Source organism: Thalia democratica, chromosome 6, assembly GCF_965202585.1.
Source record: "Thalia democratica chromosome 6, ktThaDemo2.hap1.1, whole genome shotgun sequence".
Taxonomy (NCBI): Eukaryota; Metazoa; Chordata; class Thaliacea; order Salpida; family Salpidae; genus Thalia; species Thalia democratica.
The window spans coordinates 20,829,675-20,854,444 of record NC_139170.1 but is presented as its reverse complement, the minus strand read 5'-3'; the positions used below and the strand labels follow the sequence as shown (position 1 = coordinate 20,854,444).

At 24.6% G+C, this 24,770-nt stretch overlaps 1 protein-coding gene across 1 annotated transcript; it reads right to left on the bottom strand.

Annotated features, from left to right (window-relative positions):
* Positions 1-19,794: 19,794 nt before the first annotated feature.
* LOC145838548 (uncharacterized) lies at positions 19,795-24,673 on the bottom strand. Its single transcript, XM_082946162.1, has 5 exons — positions 24,538-24,673; positions 23,807-24,000; positions 23,167-23,228; positions 20,972-21,126; positions 19,795-20,249 (listed from the first exon to the last, which is right to left on the bottom strand). The coding sequence occupies exons 1-5, from the start codon at positions 24,619-24,621 to the stop codon at positions 20,091-20,093; spliced, it is 654 nt and encodes a 217-aa protein (XP_082802288.1). The 5' UTR covers positions 24,622-24,673; the 3' UTR covers positions 19,795-20,090.
* Between the last annotated feature and the right edge of the window lie 97 nt (positions 24,674-24,770).

The following is a 24,770-nucleotide window of genomic DNA, read 5'->3' as shown; positions in this document are numbered from 1 at the left end:
AAAACATTTTTTTTATCAAAGTTTATAACTTTATAGAGAGGGATATCTTTAAAGACAAAATTCCTACTTGTAGTTTAAAATGAATCTTTGTACTTCTTTTTAAGTATATTATAGTTGAATATAATTATAACCAAAATGTTTTTTTTCTTTATTTAAAAAAATAAATATACGTGTGTTACCATAAATGGATTTTTAGCAGTAGTCTACTGCTATTCTAGCATTGTAAATTAAAGGTTTTAGAAGTAACAACTAGAAACAAGTTTTACAAATTGAACAAAATATAAATTTTCTTTTGTAAAACTCTTCATAAATTATCTAATTGTAGCTGCTTACAAAAACTTGTAGGTCTAAAATTCTACATTATTTAATTACAAACTTTAATTTTTTAATATCAAATTTAGATTATTTAAAAAATGTATTAAATACCTTTCCAACTACTACTTACGCCATAAGAAAGTAAGCTAAAGTTTAAAAGGTTTGAAAAATTATGCATTACATAATAATACATAATAAAGCATATACCTTATAACAAATACAACATATTAAAAAAAATCTTCAGACTGTTTTAAGAATCAAGTCAAATAAAAAAAGGCTCTTAAGGTATTTATTAAGCGAAGTAAAAACTAAATAATGAAAATTAACTTTTATCGTTTTTTTAATTTTAAGTTTTTTCGTTTTTGAAACATCATTATTGTCAAAAATTATAAATATATTTTTGCAACGACATAAAACGCTTTTACCTCCTAAACTTAAAAAACGGACATACTTTTTAATAAATGAAAAGAAAAATATTATCAAAAACTATCAGTTGATAAGTTAATATCTAATCTACTAACCAATACAACAAAGCAACACAACAACCCAAATAATGCAATAATCAGCAGTGTCTGCAATCATTAGCAAGCTTATTGGCTCATCTGAAAACTTTATAATTGAACCATTGTGGTGGTGCATGGTACATATGCAAACTGGCACTGATGGCATTTTGTCATAACCGCTGTTGTAAGCTTTTGTAAGTACGCACGGAAGAAAGGCAAAAGCTACTGAAGACAATAAATTGATGAGCCACCCAAAAATTGATGAGTTTCGTTTTTTTATTCTGTTGCATGTGATAGGTTTTGAAAGAACTATTAATCTGTAAGTAATAATAGAAATATTTAATTTAAGAATACCTATATGTGCATACAAACTGTTATTGTATAAAACACAAACCATACATTGCTTTTGACCAAAGCATTACGATATTAATAAGGGTTTATAAACAAACATTTAGTACTACAAACTTAACTCTGAACGACTTTTAAAAGCATTGATAATTTCAAAAGTTTTAGGTTAAAAACACTTTTTTTTTATGTGATCAAATATTTTCTTTCTGACGTGTCTAATCTTGACCAAACTTAGCAACTAAGCTATTATTGTTTAATATTTTTATAACAATAAACTTATGTTAAATAGTCATACACTCTTTAAATAGTTATAGAAAAAAAGTTGACCAAAAAAAATTATTATCTTCAAAAAATATTATGAAAAAAATGATTGAAAAAACTCATTAAATAATAATAAAAAAGTTTGCAAATAGCTATAGTTGCTAACTTTAAACTTGATAATTAATCAAACATTTTCAAATAAAAAAGTTTATAAAGTTAAAATCGTTACTTAATTTAAGTCTTAATTTGTCAAACAATTAAAGTCGAGCAATTACTATTTATTGTATAGAAGAGTTGTGTTTGAAGAGAGTGGGTGTCACTTTTGCACGAGGTGACACTTTTGCACGAGGACACTTTTGCACGGCGACTCTTTTGCACGAGCGTCACTTTATCACGAGGGCACACCTTTGCACGGCGTCTTTTTTGCACATAACACTTTTGCAAAAAATATTCTAATTTTTGTTTTATTAACTTTAATTATTTTTTTTGGTATCAATATTACTCCTAATCCATACCTTCGGTCGGTGAAAATTTAATTTAATTATTTTTTGTTTTTTATTTTTATTTTTTATAATTTTCTTTATTTTCTTGTTATTTTGATTAATAATTTTTATTAGGTTTATATATTTTTTCTGTTACTGTACGCTTAACCCTTACCCTCGGTGGATTATTTATTTCTTTTCCTTTTTGGTTTTTTTATAAGTTTAGTTAATTTTATTTTTTCTAGTTTTTATTTTTTGTATTTTTTCTTTTTACTATCACTGTTACCACTAACCCTTACCCTCGGTCGGTAACTTTTTTATTCTATTGACTTATCTTTTTAATTTTTTTTCTTATTATTTTTGGATTTTTTCAAAATTTTTATTTGTTGTGTATTTTTAATCTTGAGCAAAAATGACCCTTCGTGCAAAAGTGACTTTAGATGCAAAAGTGTCACCTCGTGCTAAAGTCACGCTCGTGCAAAAGAGTCGCCGTGCAAAAGTGTCCCCTCGTGCAAAAGTGACCCTTTATGCAAAAGTGTCTTCGTGCAAAAGTGACCCGTTCCCGTTTTAAGAATTATGTTAGTTAAAAACTATTCCTCAAATTCTTAGTTGTGTATTTTAAATATTAAAATTCATAGTTCTTTAAATCTGTAAAATTAAACAAATGTTCCTTAGTTATAAAGAACTGCAAACAGCTTTTCATTAACTGTTTTATAAAATTAGATATAGTCAATAATGTACTAGTTCTACCAGTTTTCACACAAATTCATTTCAGTAATCTCTTGCATCATTACGCACTCGTGACGTTACGCACTTTCGTTTAGTTACGCATTTTAGAATTCTAAAAAATTCAAAAATAAAATTTTTAATTTTTTTAATATCGCACCGCACAAATTAGGTTTATTGCATACTTTTAATTTAAAATTTGTTTTTACCTCTCTATATCTTTAGACTTTGTAAACTTATGTTCCTTGACTAATTGATAAACATTCAGTTATACCTCATTATATCAGAAATTTTGTTAACAATAACAGATTAAATTAAAATTCTGAAAAAAATATGACTGTGTTAAATAATAAAAGTATGATGAAATAATGAGAATTTAAAAAAATAATAAATAATACAGCACTCTTGCCCTATATATGAATAAACATCTAAAAAATAAATCTAATGAAACTTCCTAGCAAAAAGTAGCAGTGATACTTAATAAATATAACATTAACATCTTATACCTTAATATAAATAAAATATTCAATTCTTCAAATTCTTATAGCACGAAATTTTATTCCTACTCAAAAAATCCATTAATATATCTTTAATACACTGAAAACAAGTTTATCCTTATTTGGGCAATGGTCAAATTATAAAAAGTTGTAGTAACATAAACAATTTTTATTAAACAAATTTCTTGTATTTTTATATATTTTTGTTAAAAAGAAGAAATCCATTACAGCACCAAATGCATATTTTTGTAAAAGGCTCTAGAAACAAATATTAATATAGACACCACACCATTTATTAATTTTAAACAAATGCTTAATTATAAATTGAATTTGCTAAGTAGAATATAATATAAATGTTAAGTATCAAATAAGTCACATATAAATAAAGATAAAATCTAATTATTATTTTAATTAGTAAAATCTTTCTGCAAGTATTATTATTTTATATGAAATTTAATCTATATTTTTAATGTATGCACAGTTTTATCTTTAGTTTTCAAGTTTATAAATAAAGTAAACGAATTGTTAAAAATGGTAAAGTCCCCAGTCTGCTTTTAACTAAAAGCAATATCAAAAAACAGCCATTATAGTAAGTATATTTGGTACCTCTCGTATCTTTACGCATTTTTTTCTGTGGTCACAATGTGCGTAAATAAGCGAGAGGTTACTGTACGTTTAAAAAAATATTTTTGCTTAGAGAAGTTTTAAGGAAGTAAACATTTTTAAACATAAAAATGCACAGTTTATTTAAAGATATTTTAAGATATATGATCTACAAATTACAGATGATATTCTTGAAAAAGTATAAACGTGTTTAATTTTACTTTTAATAAAAAAAAAATTGTATATATAAAGTTTGTTTTAAGTTTGTCAATCTAATAACTATTGATGTAGAAGAAAAATTACAAATAAAAAATTGACTGTGTTCTGGGACTGATTTAAGAATTTTTTATAAATCTTGTCTAGATGATTCAGACTATAAATCTCCAGAAGAAACATATGTCAAAAGAAACTGTATATTACATTAAACTAAAAGAGCTAAACACATTTTTGCAACGAACTTTTAAAACAAATTTAATTCTACAATCAAGTTTCAAAAAAGGAATAGACCGAGACCTACTTCTAATTCAACAAAAAAGAAACTTAAAGACTAAACTACAACAATTACAAATTGAAACCAAGAACTATGAAACACAAATCAACAAAGAAAACAAACTACCAGAAGGTACAGCATGTAAACTAAGTTATGCACATTTACAAAACAAACATAAGAAACAATAGATTAAAAAAATAATTAACAAGAAAAAACTTAAAATCATTAATCTCAATAGAAAAACTAAACAAGCTGCTAAAAACAAAAAAAGTTATGAAAGATGTAATCGTTAAAAAATAAAGAAATTAACTTTAAATAAAAGTATTTTAGAACAAGCAAACTCAACAGTTGTTAACAAATCTAACATTGTTTTAAACAATGATCATAAAGTTCTACTATCACATTGTTTAAATTTTGTACCTACTCCTAAGACTTAGGGCCTGAGTGGAATAATGACCTAAAAGATAATGAATGGTTAAAACTTATGAAACATATTAGAACGATTTAGTGGCAAAATGTCTTCAACAATAATGATAACGAAACAACCTTAAAACAGAAAATTAATTTACCAACAAAATTATAAATACAAAAGTACAATCGACTTTTAAATTTCCTAGTTGACGATAAATTTAAAACTTATTGTAGTATGGCTAAAAGTAAACTAAGAAATTTAGAAGAACAAGTATATAAACAATGTTTCAAAAGAAATAATTTGAATCTAAAACTTAGAACTGCTTTATATGATTTAAATACAAAAGTGAAAAATAAAGAAATACTTATTTGTAAATCAGACAAAGACGAAAAGCTGATTGTTTTAAACCATGATGATTATAAACTTATAATGAATCGCGAACTGAAAACCTTTTAAAAAATAGACGCATTAAACTCAAATAACATTGAAAAACATTTTGAAAATATTCGTAATAAAGTTAAAGACTAAATGATTAGTTTACACAAACTCAATTGCATAGATGACAATATCCTAAAACACATAGTCGGAATAACAATTAAAAACGGAATCTACACCAAAATCAAAGGTACACTAGCAAAAAATTTTCAATCTAATGATCCAGCCTACCCTCTATTTAAAACAAACAAACTAAAAAATTTCAAATAGGTAAAACAAGAGTGCTTGACAATGTCAAGTTGACATACCCGTATGCCTAGTACAGTCTGCAGGTAAAATAACCATCACCAAAGTAACCAAAGCTTTTAGAACTATTTGTTGAACCGATTTTAAGTAATATTTGTAAATATGAAGTTTGAATGAATATTGCAAGGGAGGGTAGTAAAACATATTTAGAAGAATTAGCTAATTTGAAAAATAATTTAAGCAACACGAAAAATAACAATGAAACCCTTTACTTAGCAGCTGCAGACGTTGAAGGTTTGTACCCTAACTTGTGTCGATAACGAGTAAAAGCAGATATTTTTAATGCTCTTCAAAAGTGCACAAAATACATCATATAAACCAGAAAAGTTCTGATCGACCTCACAATTTTCTGACTTGAAAATATTGTAGCTAAAAACGGCAATTTTTTCTACAAATAATCGAAAGGAATTATAACTGGTGACAACAACTCAGTGTCAATTGCAAATATTGCACTTCACCACGTTATAATGCCGGTTGCAACTACAATAAAAACAATAAAACTCTTCAAATGCTACATTGACGATATTGTCTTTTTATCTGAGATATTAGATGTTACAGATACAGTGCTTCCTCGCTAATCCGGTCCTCGCTAATCCGGTTCCTCGCTAATCCGGCCGGTTTTAGTCGAAAAGTCGACTTATTTACTTTAGAGGTTTTAGCGTTTAATTTCATTTTACTTCGAAAAAGTATTCAATTTACGTTTTATAAGTATGCAAGCAATATATTGCTACGTCATAATAAAGTATCATTTGTATAATAATTTGTAATTATTTTTTTTCATACTTATCCCGCTCAGTTGTAACAAATTTGTTTATTATTCATTTGCAATTTTTCTGTCTTTGCTAAGCAAGTTACACTTTAGTATACTACAATCACCATATCTGGTTAAAAAATGGATAAGACAGCAAAGAAGCGAAAACGCGTTTAACTAACAATTGAAAACAAGTTAAAAGTTTGCGAAATGGCAAACAATAATGTGCCTAAAGCTGTTATAATGAGCCAGTTTACATTAGTAAGTCAACTTTAAATGACATTTTGAGAGGCGAAGAAAAGTTCTAAAAGTTTAAAGCCGAAAAGGAGGAGCTGGGACTAATTGGAGCTGCTAAAACGGCAAAAAAAGTAGATGGAGGCGTAGATAATTTGTAAAAATAGCGATATTTTGTTCTTATCCGGCCAAAGGCAAATCCGGCCGTATTTTCAAAAAATTCTTGCCCAACTTGGCCGGATTAGCGAGGAAGCCCTGTAATGTTAAAAGACGATTGAAATGTCCGTTTGAAGAACACAATCTAAAACTAGTTTTTAGAGAAATATTTACAAAAAATGATGGTGACGAACTGGAGTTTTTGGATGTCAACCACGTCATTGACAAGACAGAAAAAGGCGGCTTTTATGTAAAAAACTACATAAAACCATCAGCAAAAAATTGTGTATTTGTAAATGGAAAATCACACCTTCCACGCTCCATTTACAAATCACTTGTATTCGGAGAGTCAACAAGACTAAGGAGATTGTGCGAACGTGACAGTGATTATCTAGAGCTATAAAGGCTTTAAAATATAAATGTTTAAAGTCTTGCATCTGTAAAGCTTTAGTTGACGATATGATTAAAATAAAAGCAGAATGGAAAAATCGGTTTGGATTTCCAATGAAGAAGGCAAAAGAAGTTAACGAGAATATAAGTGTTTGGACGACAAACTTTCCAAAACTTTTAAAACCCACAAAGAAAGAAAGAGAGTTGAACCCGAATGTTTTAGTGGCATATAAACGTCCACAAACATTTGCGTCACTATTAACCAACTATAAGATCCAAGCCTATGAAAATAGTGCTGCAGTTGGTGGATATCAACATTGTGGAAAATGTTTACTATGCGACCGAGGGGGAGTAGGCGGAATGGTGAGAAAAAACAACTTAATAAAATCAAAAAGTGATAAAAATATTGAATTGAAAAAGAATTTGAATTGCAAAAATTTTTAAATTTATGCGGTTAAGTGCAATGTCTGTGATGATCACTATGTGGGACAGACAATTACGTCTTTTTCCCAAAAATGGTGCTCTCACAAACATAACTGGAAGAACATGACCACCAGCGAGACAAATGATCGAGCTGCACTCAAATTTCACGATGCCAACAAACATCCAACATCGAGCAAAACATTTGAAGATATATATTCAACCACTTTTACAGACTCAACAAGCAACCATACGAAATTGAATTATTTAGAGAGCAAATGGGTCAACTTATTACAATAAAGTATAAACATAAATAAAACAATACTGCCTTTTTATAGATAATGGCAAATTTATATAACCGATAATTTTACAACAACCAATTTTTTATTAAGATAGTTATATTAAAAATAATTTTTGTTTCAGAAAAGTTTTTAATCGTTTGTTTATTTGATAAAGTTTTTACTTTAAAAACAATACTTTAGGAAAATTAATTTGTTGTTAAAACAATTTAATTGAAATTTTTATTTAATTTTTTAAAAACTTAGGTTTTGTTTCAAAAAAAATATTTTTACTCATCGATATTACTGTTTCTTTAAGATGAGAAGTTTTTAAGATACAGTTTCTTATTAATATAGATTTTTATAATTACTTTAAGTATTGTTTGGGTAAAATATTTTATGTTTATTTCATCAATAACAGATTTCATTAGAGGAGTTTTTATAAATAACAGAGTTCTAATTGCCTACTGAAGAAGAATTCGAAAGTACTTTAGGCAATATAACGAATACTAATAAACTTGTAAATTTTTTTGTTAAATAAAAAAAACTTTTACTTAAAACGACTTACTAAGATAGTTTTTAATTTTAGGTTTTTATCGGAAAAGTGTTTGTTTTTATATTCATTTCATTTAAATTAACTTTTACATACAAAAATATCATTATAATGTAAAAAATCTTCTAGCCTTTACAAATTTAGTTTTCTACATAGTTTTGAATTACTACGTCATACTATACTTTTTCACTATCATTTACTTAGTTGCATAAATGTGTTTCAGTTCCATTAGTTTATCATAAGTTTACTAAAGACGGACTTTTGACTGAAAATGTTTTGAACTTAACTAATATGCAATAAATTTGTAGATTTTTCAAACTATTTTTTGATGCTTTCTTAAACAATCTAATAAGTAATTTACCTGTAAAACATAGACTAATTTGGTTTTCACTTTGTTTAGAATTCTGAATTTGAAAATTCTTTGAAATATATTTTATTTGAATTTAGAAAAACTTCAAAAGTACTTTTGAAGTGCTTAAACAAAAAGTTACTTGTAAATAAATTAAATTGATATTTTTGTTAATGTTTGTCGGTGTTTAAGATTGTTTGCAGCAGGGTTCCAATTTGTTAGCTGCAAACTTCCATAGTTTGAGTTTATGTAATATCTATAAACTATCTGTTGTAAATTCTATAAAACATTTAACTAAGATCGTAAATTATCTAATCTTTACAAACTAAGTACAAAAGTCTATAAATTTTAGAACTGCAACATTTAAAGTAATACAAAATAACTCAGCTTAAAAAAAGACCTGCAAATCTATTATGATTCGCAAATGAAAACTATGGTTCGAAGTATTTAGAATTTATTGAAGTCTCAAAGTACAGCAAGTCGTACGTTTTACTGAAAACTAAGTTAGGGTTACAATTTTAATACGGAAAACAAATGATTTTAGTTTTTTTAAATGGTATATCTACGAATTGACTTTTGTTAATGTAATAAAGCTACATTTAATTCTTAGTAAAACTGTTTACAGACTATAAAATTTTTTTAAAAATTGTCGTTTAGAAAAATCTATTGACTGTGCCCTAGACAGATTTAAGCGTTATATTTAATATATAACTCTTGTCTACAAACAGTTGAAATATTTATTAGGTTATGTAAGACATTTGTTTATTTTAGCTGTGCTAAGTACAGAAAAATTAAGAATACTTCAGTTAACTTATTTTTATAATAGAGAGTTAATCCTAAAAAGCCTAATTTTTAGTTATAAAGCGCTAAATTATTTATAAAATTAGTTTTTTATAACATATATCAACTCAATTTTTTGTTTATAGATATAACTATGTTTTTGATCATTAAAGATTAAAAAGCATATTTTTTTAAAAAGTAGGATTTTTCTTGAAGTATAGAATATTTAGAATAGTTTAAAAACAAGTAAAATATAGGCATTCTTTTATCTCGAGTACACGTAAAAATAAAAGTAAAAATATTATAAAAAACTAATTCAAATATGAACAGAATAATTTTATTTAAAATAGATGTTCTTAGATTATTTTTTTCTTAATTCTTTTTGTTTGAGACGTATAAAATTTTATCGATATAACTTTATGAGAATATAAAACAAAAATACATTTTTAAAAACTTACAAAGTTTAAAATTATTTTAAAAATACTATCAAAAGCAGTTTTGTTCATTAAGTAAGCTATACAAAAGGGTGATTTAATAATTTATAAACTTAAAAAAAAGAATTTAACAAAATAACAACGATGAATAGAAAGTTTAAGGTTTAAAATAGTTAAATAACTAATAAATATTATTATGCAATGCTAAAGATAAACTTTTAACTAACTGAAAATTACTTGCTCAAACACTTGAAATTAGTTTGATAGGTACTTTAAGTAAAAAAAAACTTCTTTGCCGCATTAGCTATCAAGTTTAACTTATATTAGTATTGATTTGATTGACACAGACTGCGATAATAAAAAGTCAGTAGTACTTAATTGATATTTTTCATTTATTTTATAAGTCCAATTGTAATAAGAAAAGTGTTTTGAGTACAGGATAAAGAAACCAACTGGAGTATCATACTTGTCACTGACATTCGAAAAAAAGTAATCTATTTTCTACCTAATTGTAATTTAAATTGAACAACAAAAGGTACGTTTAAACTGTTTTAATTCATTACAAAAAAAAATCAGAAAAAAGTTCTTTAAGTATAAAGAAATAAAACGATCATTTTAACCATTTTGTAACCAAAAAATTACTGTAAATTTGTAAGTATACAACTAAGTCAAAAATTATATGACTTATAGTAACTTTATAAATTTCTTAATTTTAATTTTTGCGTCCTTATTGTTGTTTTGTTTATTACTAAATTTAATTTTCACTTCTTTGACAACATAAACCTTTACTTTTATTATTTAATAAGTGACTGCTTTAAAATAAGACGAGCTTTTATCCGTTTGTTTTGTTTTAATACCAAGTAGCTTTTAATTAATATTTAATGTGATACTTTGATTTTAATTTATTTTTTGATTTAAATAGAGTTAAAAATTTTTAAATAAAATGTTCATACAGCCTTAATAAAAGTTTACGCTTTTGTAATAACAATGCTGTTATTACATTACAGAACTGTACTTATTCAGCTGAAATAGAAGAAACAATACTGAACATAGACTTTTCAAAGTAGCATTGTTGCTATTGTCTTTTACTACAAACTTATAATATTTTAAAAATCACATATATTTATATCATGTAAAGTTAAATGTTTAGAAAACTGAGTAATCATAATAATATTTTAAGAAGCAATAAAAAGATTTAAGTATAAACGAAATTCTTAGTTTGATGTTGTAAACACTATTTTGAATATTTTTTTTACAATTTGAAAACAAAAGTATAGTTTTTCCTGAACTTTCTATTAAGTAAAAGTTAAAAAAAGACTTACAAAGCACACACTGACCTTTCAAATTGAAGCAAACAGAAGCCTTGAGTGGAAATTCGGTGGTGGAAGGCCAGGACTACCCCGAATATCTGACACGAAAGTTGACCTCGCTGCGTTTCATCCGATATTACATGCGGGAACATGTGCACTACAAAAGTAAAGGGCAGAAGAACCAGACCCAAGCTGAGATTAATATAGCAAAGTACGTTAAGTGAGGAGTAGTTTGCTTTGTTGCGGCATCGTCCAATCGTTAACAGGAACAGTGAATTGAAAGAAATAGTCAAGCAAAAGGAAATCAAAATAAAGATTGACAAAAAAATGCTAGCTGCTTCGATGTCTATAATTTCAAGGTGGCTAAGACTTGAGGAATTGGTATTTGTGTACTTTTTTGTTACGTTTAATTCACTCATATCTTTATCTATTAAATGATTCGATTAGGACTAAAAACATACGAAGTTGCATGAATATAAAAATAATATTTAAGTTTTCTATAAGTAAGGTCTAGTTCAAAGTTTTCTATAGGTGAAAATCATAACGTATACACAAACTATCACAATAATCTTTATTTATTCTTAATAGTATAAGAAATATCTTTATAAATATACATTTTTTATAAAAAAAGTTATCAAGTTGTTAACACTTTTTTACTCGAAAATATTTTTAAGGTTTAAAAAATTTTAGTAATTTTGCTTAAGAAACTAATTTTTTTAAAGTGTGTACTTAATTAAACGTAAAATTGTTTAGAGCTAGCCATTATAAATTAAAATTCAACTTTGTTTTAATAAAATAGATTTCAAGATATTCTTGTATATATAAATTTAAACTAAAAACTGAATTATAGATCGTATTTTATGAAGTGTATATATATGTACGTATATTTATTTATACAAACTAATACTTTATACATTTTTTGATCAAAATAAAATAAAATGTAATTTGAATGTAGTAGAAAATCAAAAAATTACTACTAAAAACTAATCATACTTTGTAATCTTTTAAAAACTAGCTATGTTAAAGTTTTTTTTTTTTCAAAACGAAAACAAATGTTTAGATAAAAAACTAAAATATGTTTTTTGAAAAAAATTATGTAAGATGAATAAACAACATAAAAATCTAAGTAATAAGATAATATAGTTTTTATGTACTTTTAAACAATTTCACTAAAAAACAAACTATATTAACAAACACCTACATATATTTAAACTTTCATAAGTTTAAATAGCTTGCGTATTTAGTGAATTTAGATTATACTAAATCAATTACTAAGACTCAACCACAATATTGCAGTATATAAACATGTAAAACAAAAATCGATCAAAGCCGCAGACAAATTCTGTGTGAAGTGATATAAACAACAAAAACAAAAACAGCGCTCATTCTTGTAATGTTGAGAGACAAAAAATAAAAAGCTACTATTTTTTAACTTTTCTTTAACTGTATACGACAGTAAAAAATTTTGCTGTACACTTATGGTTCAACTCATAATTGGTTTAGTTTAACATATGCTGTCTACAAAGGTAAACTAATTAAAATCAAGAACACACTTTGTTACTGAATTGACTTATAAAAACGATTAAAATAATAAAGTTTTATATAGCTCTTTTAAAAGCTATAAGTATTAAGTTCAAAAATAAGTAATATACAAATTTATTTTACAGTTTATTATTAAATGAAAGTAAAGTTTTATAACATAAAAATCCAGTTAAATTAAAAATTTATCGCAGTTTTAAACTTAAAACACAACCATGTTGATTTTACTGTTTTAGTTTTCTATGTTGAACCTAAACTATTTTAAAGAATCTTGAACAAAAAATAGAAGTTTAAAAGTCTAGAGAATTTAAGAATATTAATAAGGAAGCAACAAATTTTCTAAAGAAATTTACGCAATTAATAATTTTTACTAATTCTACGGAATCTAGTTTTAAATACAAAAATAACATAAAGATTTGATGTTATAAGAACGGTTAAAAATTTAGTTTTGTAGAAATATATTGTTAATAAAACTATACAAAAAAATAACTTTTATTAAGGCATTTTTAGTTCTCTATGTTGAACCTAAACTATTATAAAGAATCTTGAACAAAAAGTAGAAGTTTAAAAGTCTACAGAGTTTAAGAATATTAATAAAGAAGCAATAGAACTTACTAAAAAAATTTACGCAATTAATCATTTTTATTAGTTCTACGGAATCTAGTTTTAAATGCAAAAATAACATAAAAAGTTAATGTTATAACAACGATTAAAAATTTAGTTTTATAGAAATATATGGTTAATAAAACTATATAAAAAGCTCTTTTAGTAAGGCGTTAATTACTAAATATTTTTTTACCTATTATCAAAGAAGAAGAATTTTTTTTTTAATTTTTTGACAACAAGCATTAAACCTTTTATCAGAAGAAAATACTTTAAAAATAGTATCTAATTTTGTTATAACATTCAAAGTAGTTTCAGTTAGTTTTAAAAAAGTTTGTTTGATCATTTTATGTAAAGCTAGTTTGTTGAGTTATATTGTGTTTCATTAAAGGTTTTTTTAATTAAAACTTAAAATAAAACTAACTAAAATATTAGCAAATCAGAAAAGCCTTAGATTTGCAGCTGACATTTATAAAATAATTTAAAAACTAGTATTATGGTTACTTTAATGTATTTTGTCATAATTAATTTCAACATCCAAAAAAATATGGATTCTAGTTATGTAGTAAAAATATTGATTTGTTTGAAAGTCGCCTACTAAAATAAACGATCTTAATTAAACAGTTGCTAAATGCTTGACCAAGAAAAGTATACAAAAAAATAATATGTAAACGGCAAAGATGTATTTAGCTGATTTGTCTGTAAAACAAAATAATTTTTTTATTTGACATGTTTATGCAAAAACTAAGAATAGAGATAGTTTTTCTAACACGAACAGCAACTGGACAAAAGTGAGCAAAACATGCTAAAATAGTAAGACTTAACAAAGTTTTATGCATGTTAGTAAAGATTTATACATACAACATATGTTAGTAGAGAAACTAAACAAAGTATTTTGTGGACCGGACTTGATAGAAAAAGTCTTTTAAGGTCACTTCTAATTAAATAAGTAATACTAAAAAGATAAAACAGAACTAATTTAAAGCAAAGTTGAAATGTAATTTATTCAATTGTAACCATTTCGTTTATACAGTCAAAATATTTAAAAAGAATTGAATAGATATTTGTTACAAAAAAGAAATATTTTAGTTATATTGAATAAGCTGTTTTAAAGCTAATAAGTAAACGTCGCAGGTAAAATATTTTTTGTTTGCAGGCCGAATCTGACCTGTTGGTCATGGTTTGCCAACATTCCTTATGTAAATATATATTAAAGTTTTCAAAAAGTACTTCTTACGAATTATTTCTTGCTTAATAACATGTAAATGATATATCTAAACTTTTTACCTAACTCACTTATTAGCTTTACTACGGTTCTACACACTACTTTAACTACAGTACACTACCGCTTAAGTACGCAAATTGAACCCGACCAAAAAATGCGTACTTAGCACGGGTAGTGCGTACTTTTTAAAGACAAAGTATAATATAAACTTTAGTTGTTTGTTTTCTTTCTTAAAACTAGCCACCAAATAATTAAGCCAAATAAACAAGTCTTTTTATTTTAAATAACATTTAATACATAATTCTAATCTGCAAAACTTTTTATTAGATTTGAAAAACATTAATTTGTCTATAAAAAGTTTCTACATAATTAATACATACTATTAATATAGAAAGTCAATGTCAGTCAATGGTATAAAAAAGAATATTAAGCCATATTTTGTTTTGTTAGAAGTAAAGTACCAAACTACATTGTGTTTACCAAACATTTTGAAAACATCAATGTTTGTACATTTAAATTAAGTTATGACTTAACTATGTTGTATTTGTAGGTTTTTTAGCTTTGTCATCTAGATTTATTAATTTAATAGCATTATAGCTCAAATATCATTATTCTTTTCACTTTTCTGCAACCACTACATAAGTATTTAGTTTATTAACATTTAGCAACAGGACTGTCACAATTGGCCACTTAGACTACTCAGGATTACTCACCCTAATTTAAAATTTGTGAAAGTCTTAGGCTAACTCAGCAGGTTGGCCATTCTACCTTTCTTGATAAGTGCGTACTTAAGGCGTGAGGCGTACCAAAAAAAGTGCGTACTTAAGCGGTAGTCTACTGTACTTCAAAGTTTAGCAACGGTTGAATTTTTTAGTTTTTAGTATAGTTGTAGTATGGTTTTGTATTATAACCAAAAAAAGTCAAATAAATAGGGTCAAGCTTATGTCTAAACTATAAAGATTTAAGATAATAAGAATATATGAAGCTAAAACTTTAGATATATTTCTTGGTAGCTGTCTAAATTGCACGAGCGTACAAAATTGCACGAGTGCACAAAATTGCACGAAGATACTTTTGCAAGAGGGGATAAAATTACACGAAGACACTATTGCACAAGCAGACAATTTTGCACGGAGAAAATATTGCACGGGTTGAATTTTTTAAAAATTTTGTTTTAAATGTTTTTATTAATTCATTAATTCATTAATTTTTTTTTCGTTTTTTTTTTTTCTTTTATTTCTATCACTGTTACCCCTAACCCTTACCCTCGGTCGGTAATTTTTTTTTGTTATTATTTTTAATAATTTTTTTTTTACTTTCACTGTTACCCCTAACCCTCAATCGGTAGCTTTTTTTTCTTATTTTTATTATTATTATTAGTTATTTTTTTTATAATAGTCTTTTCTAGTTATTTTTAATTTTTATTTTTACTATCATTGTTACCCCTAACCCTTACCCTCGGTCATTAACTTTTTTTTATATTAAATTATTTTTAGTTTTTTTTTTTCTGTTTTTCTTTCATTTTTTCTGTATTTTTTTATTCTCGTGCAAAAATGTAACTCGTGCAAAATTATCCCTTGGTGAAAATCGTCTTCGTGCAATTTTGTGCACTTGTGCACTTTTTTTCTCGTGCAATTTTGTCTTCGTGCAATTTAGATTCGTTCCCATATCTCTTATGTAGGTTATAATGAAAACTCTTTTTAAAGATTAAATTACATGAAGGTTGCAATAGCTCAAAACTATTTACAACTTCTTATATTTTTATATTTAGATATATAAATGGAAACTATAAAAGTTTTTTTCAACTAGATCAGGTGAGAGTCTTTGAAATCTCGCTTTGAAAAAGTTAGAAACTTTTATACTTTTTGTATTAAATTTATGCAACTACCATTTCAAAAAGTATGTTGACGTTAAGTATAGCATACATATACTTATTAATAATACAAAGATTTTATAATACTAATAATAATTTTACATTTAAAAGTTTTACATACCTTCGACCAACAAACAAGTTTTACAGTAGTTCTATGCTGTTACTGTTCATCTATAAAAAAAATTCTTTCACAACTAGTGCACGTTTTACAAGAACCTTTGGTTTGTATTTCTTACAATCAGCTTTTATTTGTTCTGTCTCTATCTTAAATGTGTATAAGCAGTCTGATTTAAACTTGTTCAAATTAGCTGACAACTAGAACAAATAAATAATTTATTTTTTACAAAAAAACTTTTTGTGTTTTTTATAACAGCATCTATAATTATTTCAGTCAAAATAAAAATTATAAATGAAAAGTACTCAATATACCTTATAAAAAAATTAAGTAAACATAAAAGCTTTAAGTTTTTTTTATAAATCTGGATAAAAAGTTATAGAATTACTTTAAGTAAGAGTAACTAACCAACTTATAGATATAGAAATAAATTATCATAAAATATAAGTATTTCCTGTACAAGATATTAAACCGATCCAAGTAGTGTAAGACTCGATAACCGAAAGGTTTTTTCGTATACTAGGTTTTTTAACAAATGTTTTTCAGCACTCTGGAACAATTTTTTTGTCGTTTGATAAACTATTTTTATTTCATATTTAGGAAGCTTACACTAGATCATTGACTCTTGAAGTTTAAAGTATTTTTTACATAAGATGCTAAAGAAAAAGTTGTGTGTAAACTATTTTTTATATTTTGAAAAAACACTCATTTTGTTATGTGTCATTTTTTTCTAAATTTGAAAGCAAAAAACAGTTGGAGTTGGTATTAATACAACTGAAATCCTCTTATATTTTACAATTATTATAATTTACAAAGAATCCTTTGTTTAATGTAAAGTAAAAAATTTATATACGTGTTTAAGTTTTATATTTTTTTATAGTTTATAAATATTGCACATGTAACAAATTTGCCCTTTGTTAAAAAAATATTTTTAGTTTTCAGCCATTTTCGTTATGTGTTGGCGGTTAATGTTTTTACTGTTTATAAAGTTGTTGTTAATGTAAGCTGTTTTTTATATAGTGCCAACTTTGCATTTGAGATTTTCTTCATTGGTGTTTTTAAATCATTACAATATTAAACTATTTAAAAATTTAAAACTGAATTTTTAAGTTTATTAATTTTAAATTAAAGTTGTAAAATAAAGTTTTTAAGACTATTTAGCTATTCTATATTCCCTTGTATTTAATATTTAATTTAATGAATATGGAGCAAGAAAATGTAGGTCAGGCCCACAGCACCAAACGCCCTAAGCGTTTGGCTGTTAAAAAAGTTAACAATAAAAATAAGAGGAGCTTTAGCTCCCTATCAAAAAGTATTTTGTTAACACAGGCCAGGGTTACACACATATATTATTTTTCTTATATATATACATTTAACTTCAACGCAATTATATTTTTGCATGTATGTAGAAATTAAAATTCTTATTCAAAAATAGATACAATAATCGAATAGTAAACACGTATTAGTTTTAGCAATTGTTGAACTAAAAATCTAAACTTTTACAGCAGTATACCTTAAGAATAAAAAAAAACAGGTTTAAGGATGTTTAAATGAGATTAATAGACAGTATTAACTAAATATAATAAATAAGTTTATCTACCAAAATACTCAGTTTACATAAAAGGAAAAAAACATAAAAAACAAGTTTCAAAGATTTTAAAAAGGGTATACAATATTGAGTGTGTTTTTAACATTAACTTTATAAACTCTAGTCAGGAGCTAAAAATTATAAATAAAAGCAAGGCACTGCGCAAACTTTAAATAAAACATTTTATTTGGAATAAATATTTAAAAACTAACATATCAAATTTATACAATTTATTCTTTTTAAATTTAACTATTAAACAAAGTTTCACTCCATGAGATCATTAATATTTAAGTTACTTAAAAACATTTAGTTTAAGTACTGATGATCTCGTTGAGAAAAACTTTGTTTACTGATCAAAATTCCAAGGAAAAATTGTATTGATTCCTTTCTTCAGTAGAGATAGCTGTTTATTGTTTTTAAAAACATCAAAACGTATAATACTAAGTTTATGTAAAATTTATAGTTAAATATTGAAATCAGCCAAATAAATAAAGCTAGTAAACATTAAAAAAATATTTTTTAAATTGTCTACTTGAAGGATTGTGTTTAAAAAATAAATAAACCATGATTTTATTATATTTAAACACTGAAACCAAACTCTTTATTTCATTTTACATCACTTAAATTTTATATTTTTTGTAGTCTACCTTAAATCTAAAAAATATATTTTTAATTAAATTAGATTGTCTTATTTTATATGATGTTCAGAGAATGTTGGTGATACGTTTTATTAAAGAGTTCATGATCTTTATATAAAAGATGCCTACATAGTAGTGTGACAGAAATTCTATTTTAATTCGTAACTTGAATTTAATTTTTAAAATTTTCATATTTTTTAATGGTTTTATAACATGGCTTGCAGTTTTATAATATAATCTTAATACATACAATGATAGCCGTTAAGGGTTTCTAAAACTCATTTTCGTAATTGCTCTCTTTAATAGAAAATTAAAAAAAAGCAGGTCTTTATAAATATATCGCCCCTATATTAGTTGAAAGTCCATTTACTTTTACGTTCCCTTATTAGTTTTTGCACCCATATAGCCCACTTGGGAGACTCTACAATATTAAAAAGTTTAGTTAAGATCAGGGGTCGTAAAAATACGACTCGTCGGCCAAATGTAAAGCAGAAATCTGCGGCAAGCTAAAAACATCGGATACTAAAGTTCTTATTTAAAATAGCTACAATTAGGCTTTTAATTTAGAGATTAATAGTTACTGATACTTTTTGCTAAATGTTGTATCATATTTTTATTTTTAAAAGTGTATTTTTTTTAACTACTATATCTAGTTTTAATAACTGTGGTCCACAGAATACTTATTATATTTATTGCAGCCCACGAGCTAATGTTTCTAGGGTTCTAAAATTTTTAGCTTAGCTTATTATCTTGTTTGAAGTATCTTAATAATTCAAAGCACTTTTTTAAACGTCATGTTAAGGATTCAAGTTGAATACCTATTTTGTTACGAGTTTAAATATTGTAAGAACCTAATAGTATCATATTTTTTTTTTTTAATTAATTTTATTTAATCTATCAGTTCAGGAGGCAAACCTTTAAGTTGAATATAGTCATATGAATGAAAAAAAAAAACAAAAAGTTACCAACATCCATATAGAACTTTAGCAGTTTTGTACTTTATTATTGAATATTATATTAAGTATTTTCTAAAACATTATTTACAATCATTGAATTTGTTAAAAACAGTTTCTAAAAGTTAATGCACCCAAAAACACTTTTTTTTTAAAGAAACGGAAGCTTTAACAGTTAATAATTCTATAAAAATTCATCATAAAACTTAAAGCTTCAAAATTATTATTTAACGTAAGTAAAACTAAAGTGGAAAACAAAGTTTGTGCAAAATAAGTTTTTTTGATCACACTGTTTCTAATTGTTAGTTTGTGTTTTACAGTGTTTGTTTTGTGTTAAAAGAGCTAAATACAACAAAAATTAAGATTTATCAATTGATGACCTATTAAGAGTACATATTTTAAAGTATTAATGTGTATTTTTTTTAAACAAAAATATTTTTAAATTTCATAACATTTATATAGTAAAAATATTAGCTGCATTTGAAACCATCGAAACCAGCAAACTTTAAAACTAAATTTATTTTCAAGTTGTTCCATTTTCTAATTTTTTCTTGAATCTTTTAAATGAATCATTTTCCATCAAACTCATTACACTGTTTTCTGCTTCAGAAAAGATTTCTGGTTCAAATCTTTTATTTAGTTTTATTTCAATCCTTTCTCTTACTTCATGATTAATATTGATCTAGTTGAAAAAAGATAAGTAATAGATGATTTCAGGAAAAACTTATTGAACATTTTTACTCTATAAAATTTTTTTTTGACGAAACTTTCTTAAATATAGTTTTAATTGTATAACTTTTTACTTTTTTCACACAATAAAAATCATTTTAAAATAAAAGATATATGTACTTAGTTTTACTACTATAATTTAAAAAAGTGTTATAAATTAGTACAAGTATTGTAAATTTCCAACTAATTTAGTATTAATTGATATACATTTGATTGTTGTTAGTATTTTTTTTTCAGATTACGACGCTTTTGTGCCTAAATTATCAAGATAGGTTGAAACATTAGGTAAGCCAACTTTAGTTTTATTTATTTATTTCGTGTCATTTTCCGTAACAGAAACTTATTAAAACTATATGCTGAAGATCAAATGATAAAATTTGAACAAAACTTAATTTTAATGTCCTTTTTTAGGAAAGGTTTTTAACATTTAAAATATTGACTTAGTTTTAAATACCATATTAAAAGCTAGGTCATATTCAATTGAAAAGTTTAAAGTTATGTTTTGCGTGATTTATATTGTTTTCATTTTCTTATACACCTTACAAATTATCCTTCTATTCTGTTTTTTTTTATGCTAATGTAATTCATTGTCAGTTATCTAGCTATAATAGTTTCTGTAATTTTTTTTAAACCGATTAGATGATTTAAAATAAACTGTTGCATGTAGACATATACCTCAAGCTCAGAGCCAGTTTTAATATAGCTATGATAAATTTCTTTTGCTTTTTCTATTGTTAATTCTCGTTTAAATTCTTGAACGGAAAACCAAAACTCTAAGTTTTCCTGGCTATGTTCTGATCTTAGAAATTCTCGGAACATCATTGTTGCACCTGCGTGTACATTTAAAGTTGTTTGTTTTCAATTAGGAAAATAATAAAAAAATATTATTTTTCTTACAATCATCTTTAGAATTTTTAGTTTTAATTGAAATAATAAATAAAACAATATTACTAAAAACACGCTATTTATAAAAATTTATAGATAGCGTGTTTTTAGTATTATTGTTGTCGTTTTTTGTCGTGTTTTGTAATGTATTTTTTATTTTTATTTAATTTAGTTTTAAGTAAAATTTCTACTATTCTGAATGTTTTTGTTTTAACAATTTGGTCTTATAAATAACTCCAAACCAGCAAAGTATAACTTAACTCCAATTTAAACCTTTTAAACAGACTTTTATACTTTATGACGTAGTTATTTTTAGCTAGACATTTCACAATCATTGTATATAACTAAATTTACACTATATTATTATCAGTTTTTAGCAAGAATATTCTGATGACGCGCTAAATAAAATTAATAAATAAACCTTTTAAAATGAGTGACGTATGTTTAATTTTTTTAGTTAAAACCAGTACAAAAACTAAACTATTTAAAATATATTTAAAATTAAAATATTGCTTATACGTACACTACATAACATATATTTAGTAAGTAAAAAGTTAAGACAGTTAATAATATTTGTGAAGTATTGGTAAGTTTTTATTCATTGTTCTATCATGAATATGATTTTTTATCTTTTTTTAACTTTAACTAAGCTTTGTCAATTTACTATTTTAAACTAACTAAAATAAAATCATATTTATGTGCATAAAATTAAACACCCTAAAAGTTTTAATTTTAAAAATCTCATTTAACAATTTAGAAAAAGTTTTCTGTCTCAATACAATCTAACAAGCAAATAAGAAATAGTTCTGAAAACTAAAAAAAAGAAAAGTCTTAAAAAATGTTTCTTAAATTTTTTACAACTAAATATTTTTTGTAATGATTGCAGATTCTTTATAAAACTTAAAAACAATTTTGGTAGTTTGTGTCTTTGTTGTAAAATAATACCAAAAAGACTTAAATTTAGAATATTTTGTTAATTATTCTATATTAAATATTAAAATATTAATTTTTGAATTAGTATTCTTTTTATAGTTTAGATTAGAATATCAACTACTGGTGAAAAATCTATAATGACCTATAGAAATATAGATTTTCCCCTAGCAAATCAAAAAACGGTTGATAAAATCACAAACCAGAGTTAGCGTATGTCAATCTACTAATAACGCATATCGTCAATAGGGTTTAGTCGCTTATACAATATATTTAAAGATTGTTACTAGAATAAAAAGTAAAAATTTTGAAAGTAAAGTTGAACAGAAAATTATAGAGTATTATTTAAATAATTTAAACTAAAAATATTCTGTTATATTTTACACAATAAACTAAAAGTGTTTAACTTTTTAAAATAAAAAAATGAATTTTAGCGTATATTTTTGGCTCTTTTTTAATAAGGAAACACTAATAAAAGTATTAAAAATAAAATACAGTTTAAAGTTACGTTACATATGTGTGTTGAGCAAAACTTTTTCTAGTATTGTTTTAAAAGTTCGCAACTCTTAACATATTAAAAAAAAACAAAATATTAAGGATGTTGGTACCAATAAATTTCATTCGATTTTTATTATACGTAACTTTTCAAAATTACACAATTAAAATAAACTATTGAATGTACAAAAAATAAAAACAAAGTGCTTTATTGTACTCAACTTGAAATGGAATTTTAAATTTAAAATGACTAAAGTTTTCCATATGTTTTCATTATCGAACAAACGATAAATTTAAAATATTTTTTAATGGTAGGTTATACATACATAAATTTTTTGTCTAGAAATTGTTCTTATAATAAAAATAGAAAAAATCTTGAGGTAAATAATGCAACTTTTTTTTTTTTAATTCTTGAAGTAAGTGATTTTAAAACGTTTTTTTATTTTTATTATAAACTTTTAGCCAAAACATAAGTTATTAGTTTAGTAGTATAGTAATTCTCGTTTTTTTAAACTTATAATTTTTCTTAAATTAAAAATATAAAAAAAAACATAGCTTACTTGAGGACTTAAGCACATCGTTAAGTGAATTTAGTATGGAAACATCAACACTCTTCCTAGTACTAAAACAACGTTATATTAGAAAAATAGTCTAAGTTTTGCTAAAAATGATAAAAAAATACAATTGTATATTGTATTTTTAGCTTGATTTCACACAGTTTAAAATATTTTTTTTCTATTTTTAACAGCAATAAAAAAATTTAGAAACAGTTTTTATGTTTTTTTAATTGTATTTAGTTACTACTTGTACTAATTTTTTAAGTTAAATTTTAAAGTGTATAGACATATACCTATAAGTATCTAAGTAAGATTAAAAAAAAATATAATGTAGTTTTATTTAGTTTTAAATAAAAAATTCTTGTATAACGTATTTTATGTCAAAACAGTACTTTGTTATATAAAATTAATAAATTCATAATTTGTAAATTCATAAAACACAGTTTAATCTATATTTTAAAATCTTAAATATATTTTTTTGTGTTGTAGCGTTTCTAAATAAATTTACTTAATAAATATATATAAAGTACGGAATTGTATTTTTAGACTAGCACTTAGAAATTATTAAAGATTATCTAAATAAATTTATTTAGAAACAGCTACTACAACTATAAATTTTAATTTTTATAACAGCAAAGCTTACCGTTTTCTTATAAGACGCTTTTTTAAAGAAGTTCGAAACACAAGTTGAAAAGTATTATTTAACATGTTGTACTTTGCACTTTCTTTTTTAGCTTTAGAATCTGAATTAAGACTCATACGAGAAAACTTATACCTAGTTTTTTCTTTAGTTTTTTCTAAATCAATTTCACTCAGACTGAAACAACTTTTTGTTTTCTGAAATTAAACATGTCATACAGTGTGCATTTTATATTAAAAAGTAGTAATGTTTTAATGAATTTATTGAAATTGTTGTGTAAATGATTAATTTTTATTAATAGTTTTGCATGGTTGTCATAGGTTTGTATGATTCACTTTAAATTTACAAACTTAAATGCTGAAAACACAAAGTACGTAGTAAAATTTATTATTTCTCATACCATAAAAAAGAGATAAAAAGATTAAGTTAAAAGATATGTTAACTTTATTCTAGTATTGTTTTTGAACTCGGTGTTTTTAAACAAGTATATAACGTTTTTGTAATTTGGTAATAAAGTTTATTTAAGTTTGTTGTTTTGTTAGTTATTTTTGACTTATTAATTTTTAAAGTAACCTGTGCTAAGTAAGAAAAGATAAAAATAAAATTAAATCCTGTTATAAACTTTTGCAGAACAACTTTTATGTCGTAAACTGAAAACAGCTTTTAATCAAAGAGAAAGGTTATCCGAAAAATAAAATCGAATACTTGTTTAAATAAATAATTTTCTTACTCACTCTAAGCGTTGTTTTTTGTTTTTTATCACTCTTCTTTTTTAAAGAAATTCTTTTAAATCCTTTATATTGACAGCTGCAGCTCATTTTATTTGAAAGAAAATTTTTATTTTGGAATAACGTTCAGTGGTTTTTACAATAAAACTAAAAAAAAAGCTAATTACTTTATTTATTAACTCCCTATGTTTTGTAATTATTAGAAGTATAAACTATCTAAATATTTTTTAACTTTCTAA

Excerpts from the sequence above, each read along its gene's own strand:
- LOC145838548 (XM_082946162.1), bottom strand. The coding sequence starts at position 24,621 with ATGAGCTGCAGCTGTCAATATAAAGGATTTAAAAGAATTTCTTTAAAA. Across the intron at positions 24,001-24,537 it reads AACAAAAAACAACGCTTAGA|AAAACAAAAAGTTGTTTCAG; the intron begins GTGAGTAAGAAA and ends GTTTAATTTCAG. Across the intron at positions 20,250-20,971 it reads AAACTGGCTCTGAGCTTGAG|ATCAATATTAATCATGAAGT; the intron begins GTATATGTCTAC and ends TTTTTCAACTAG.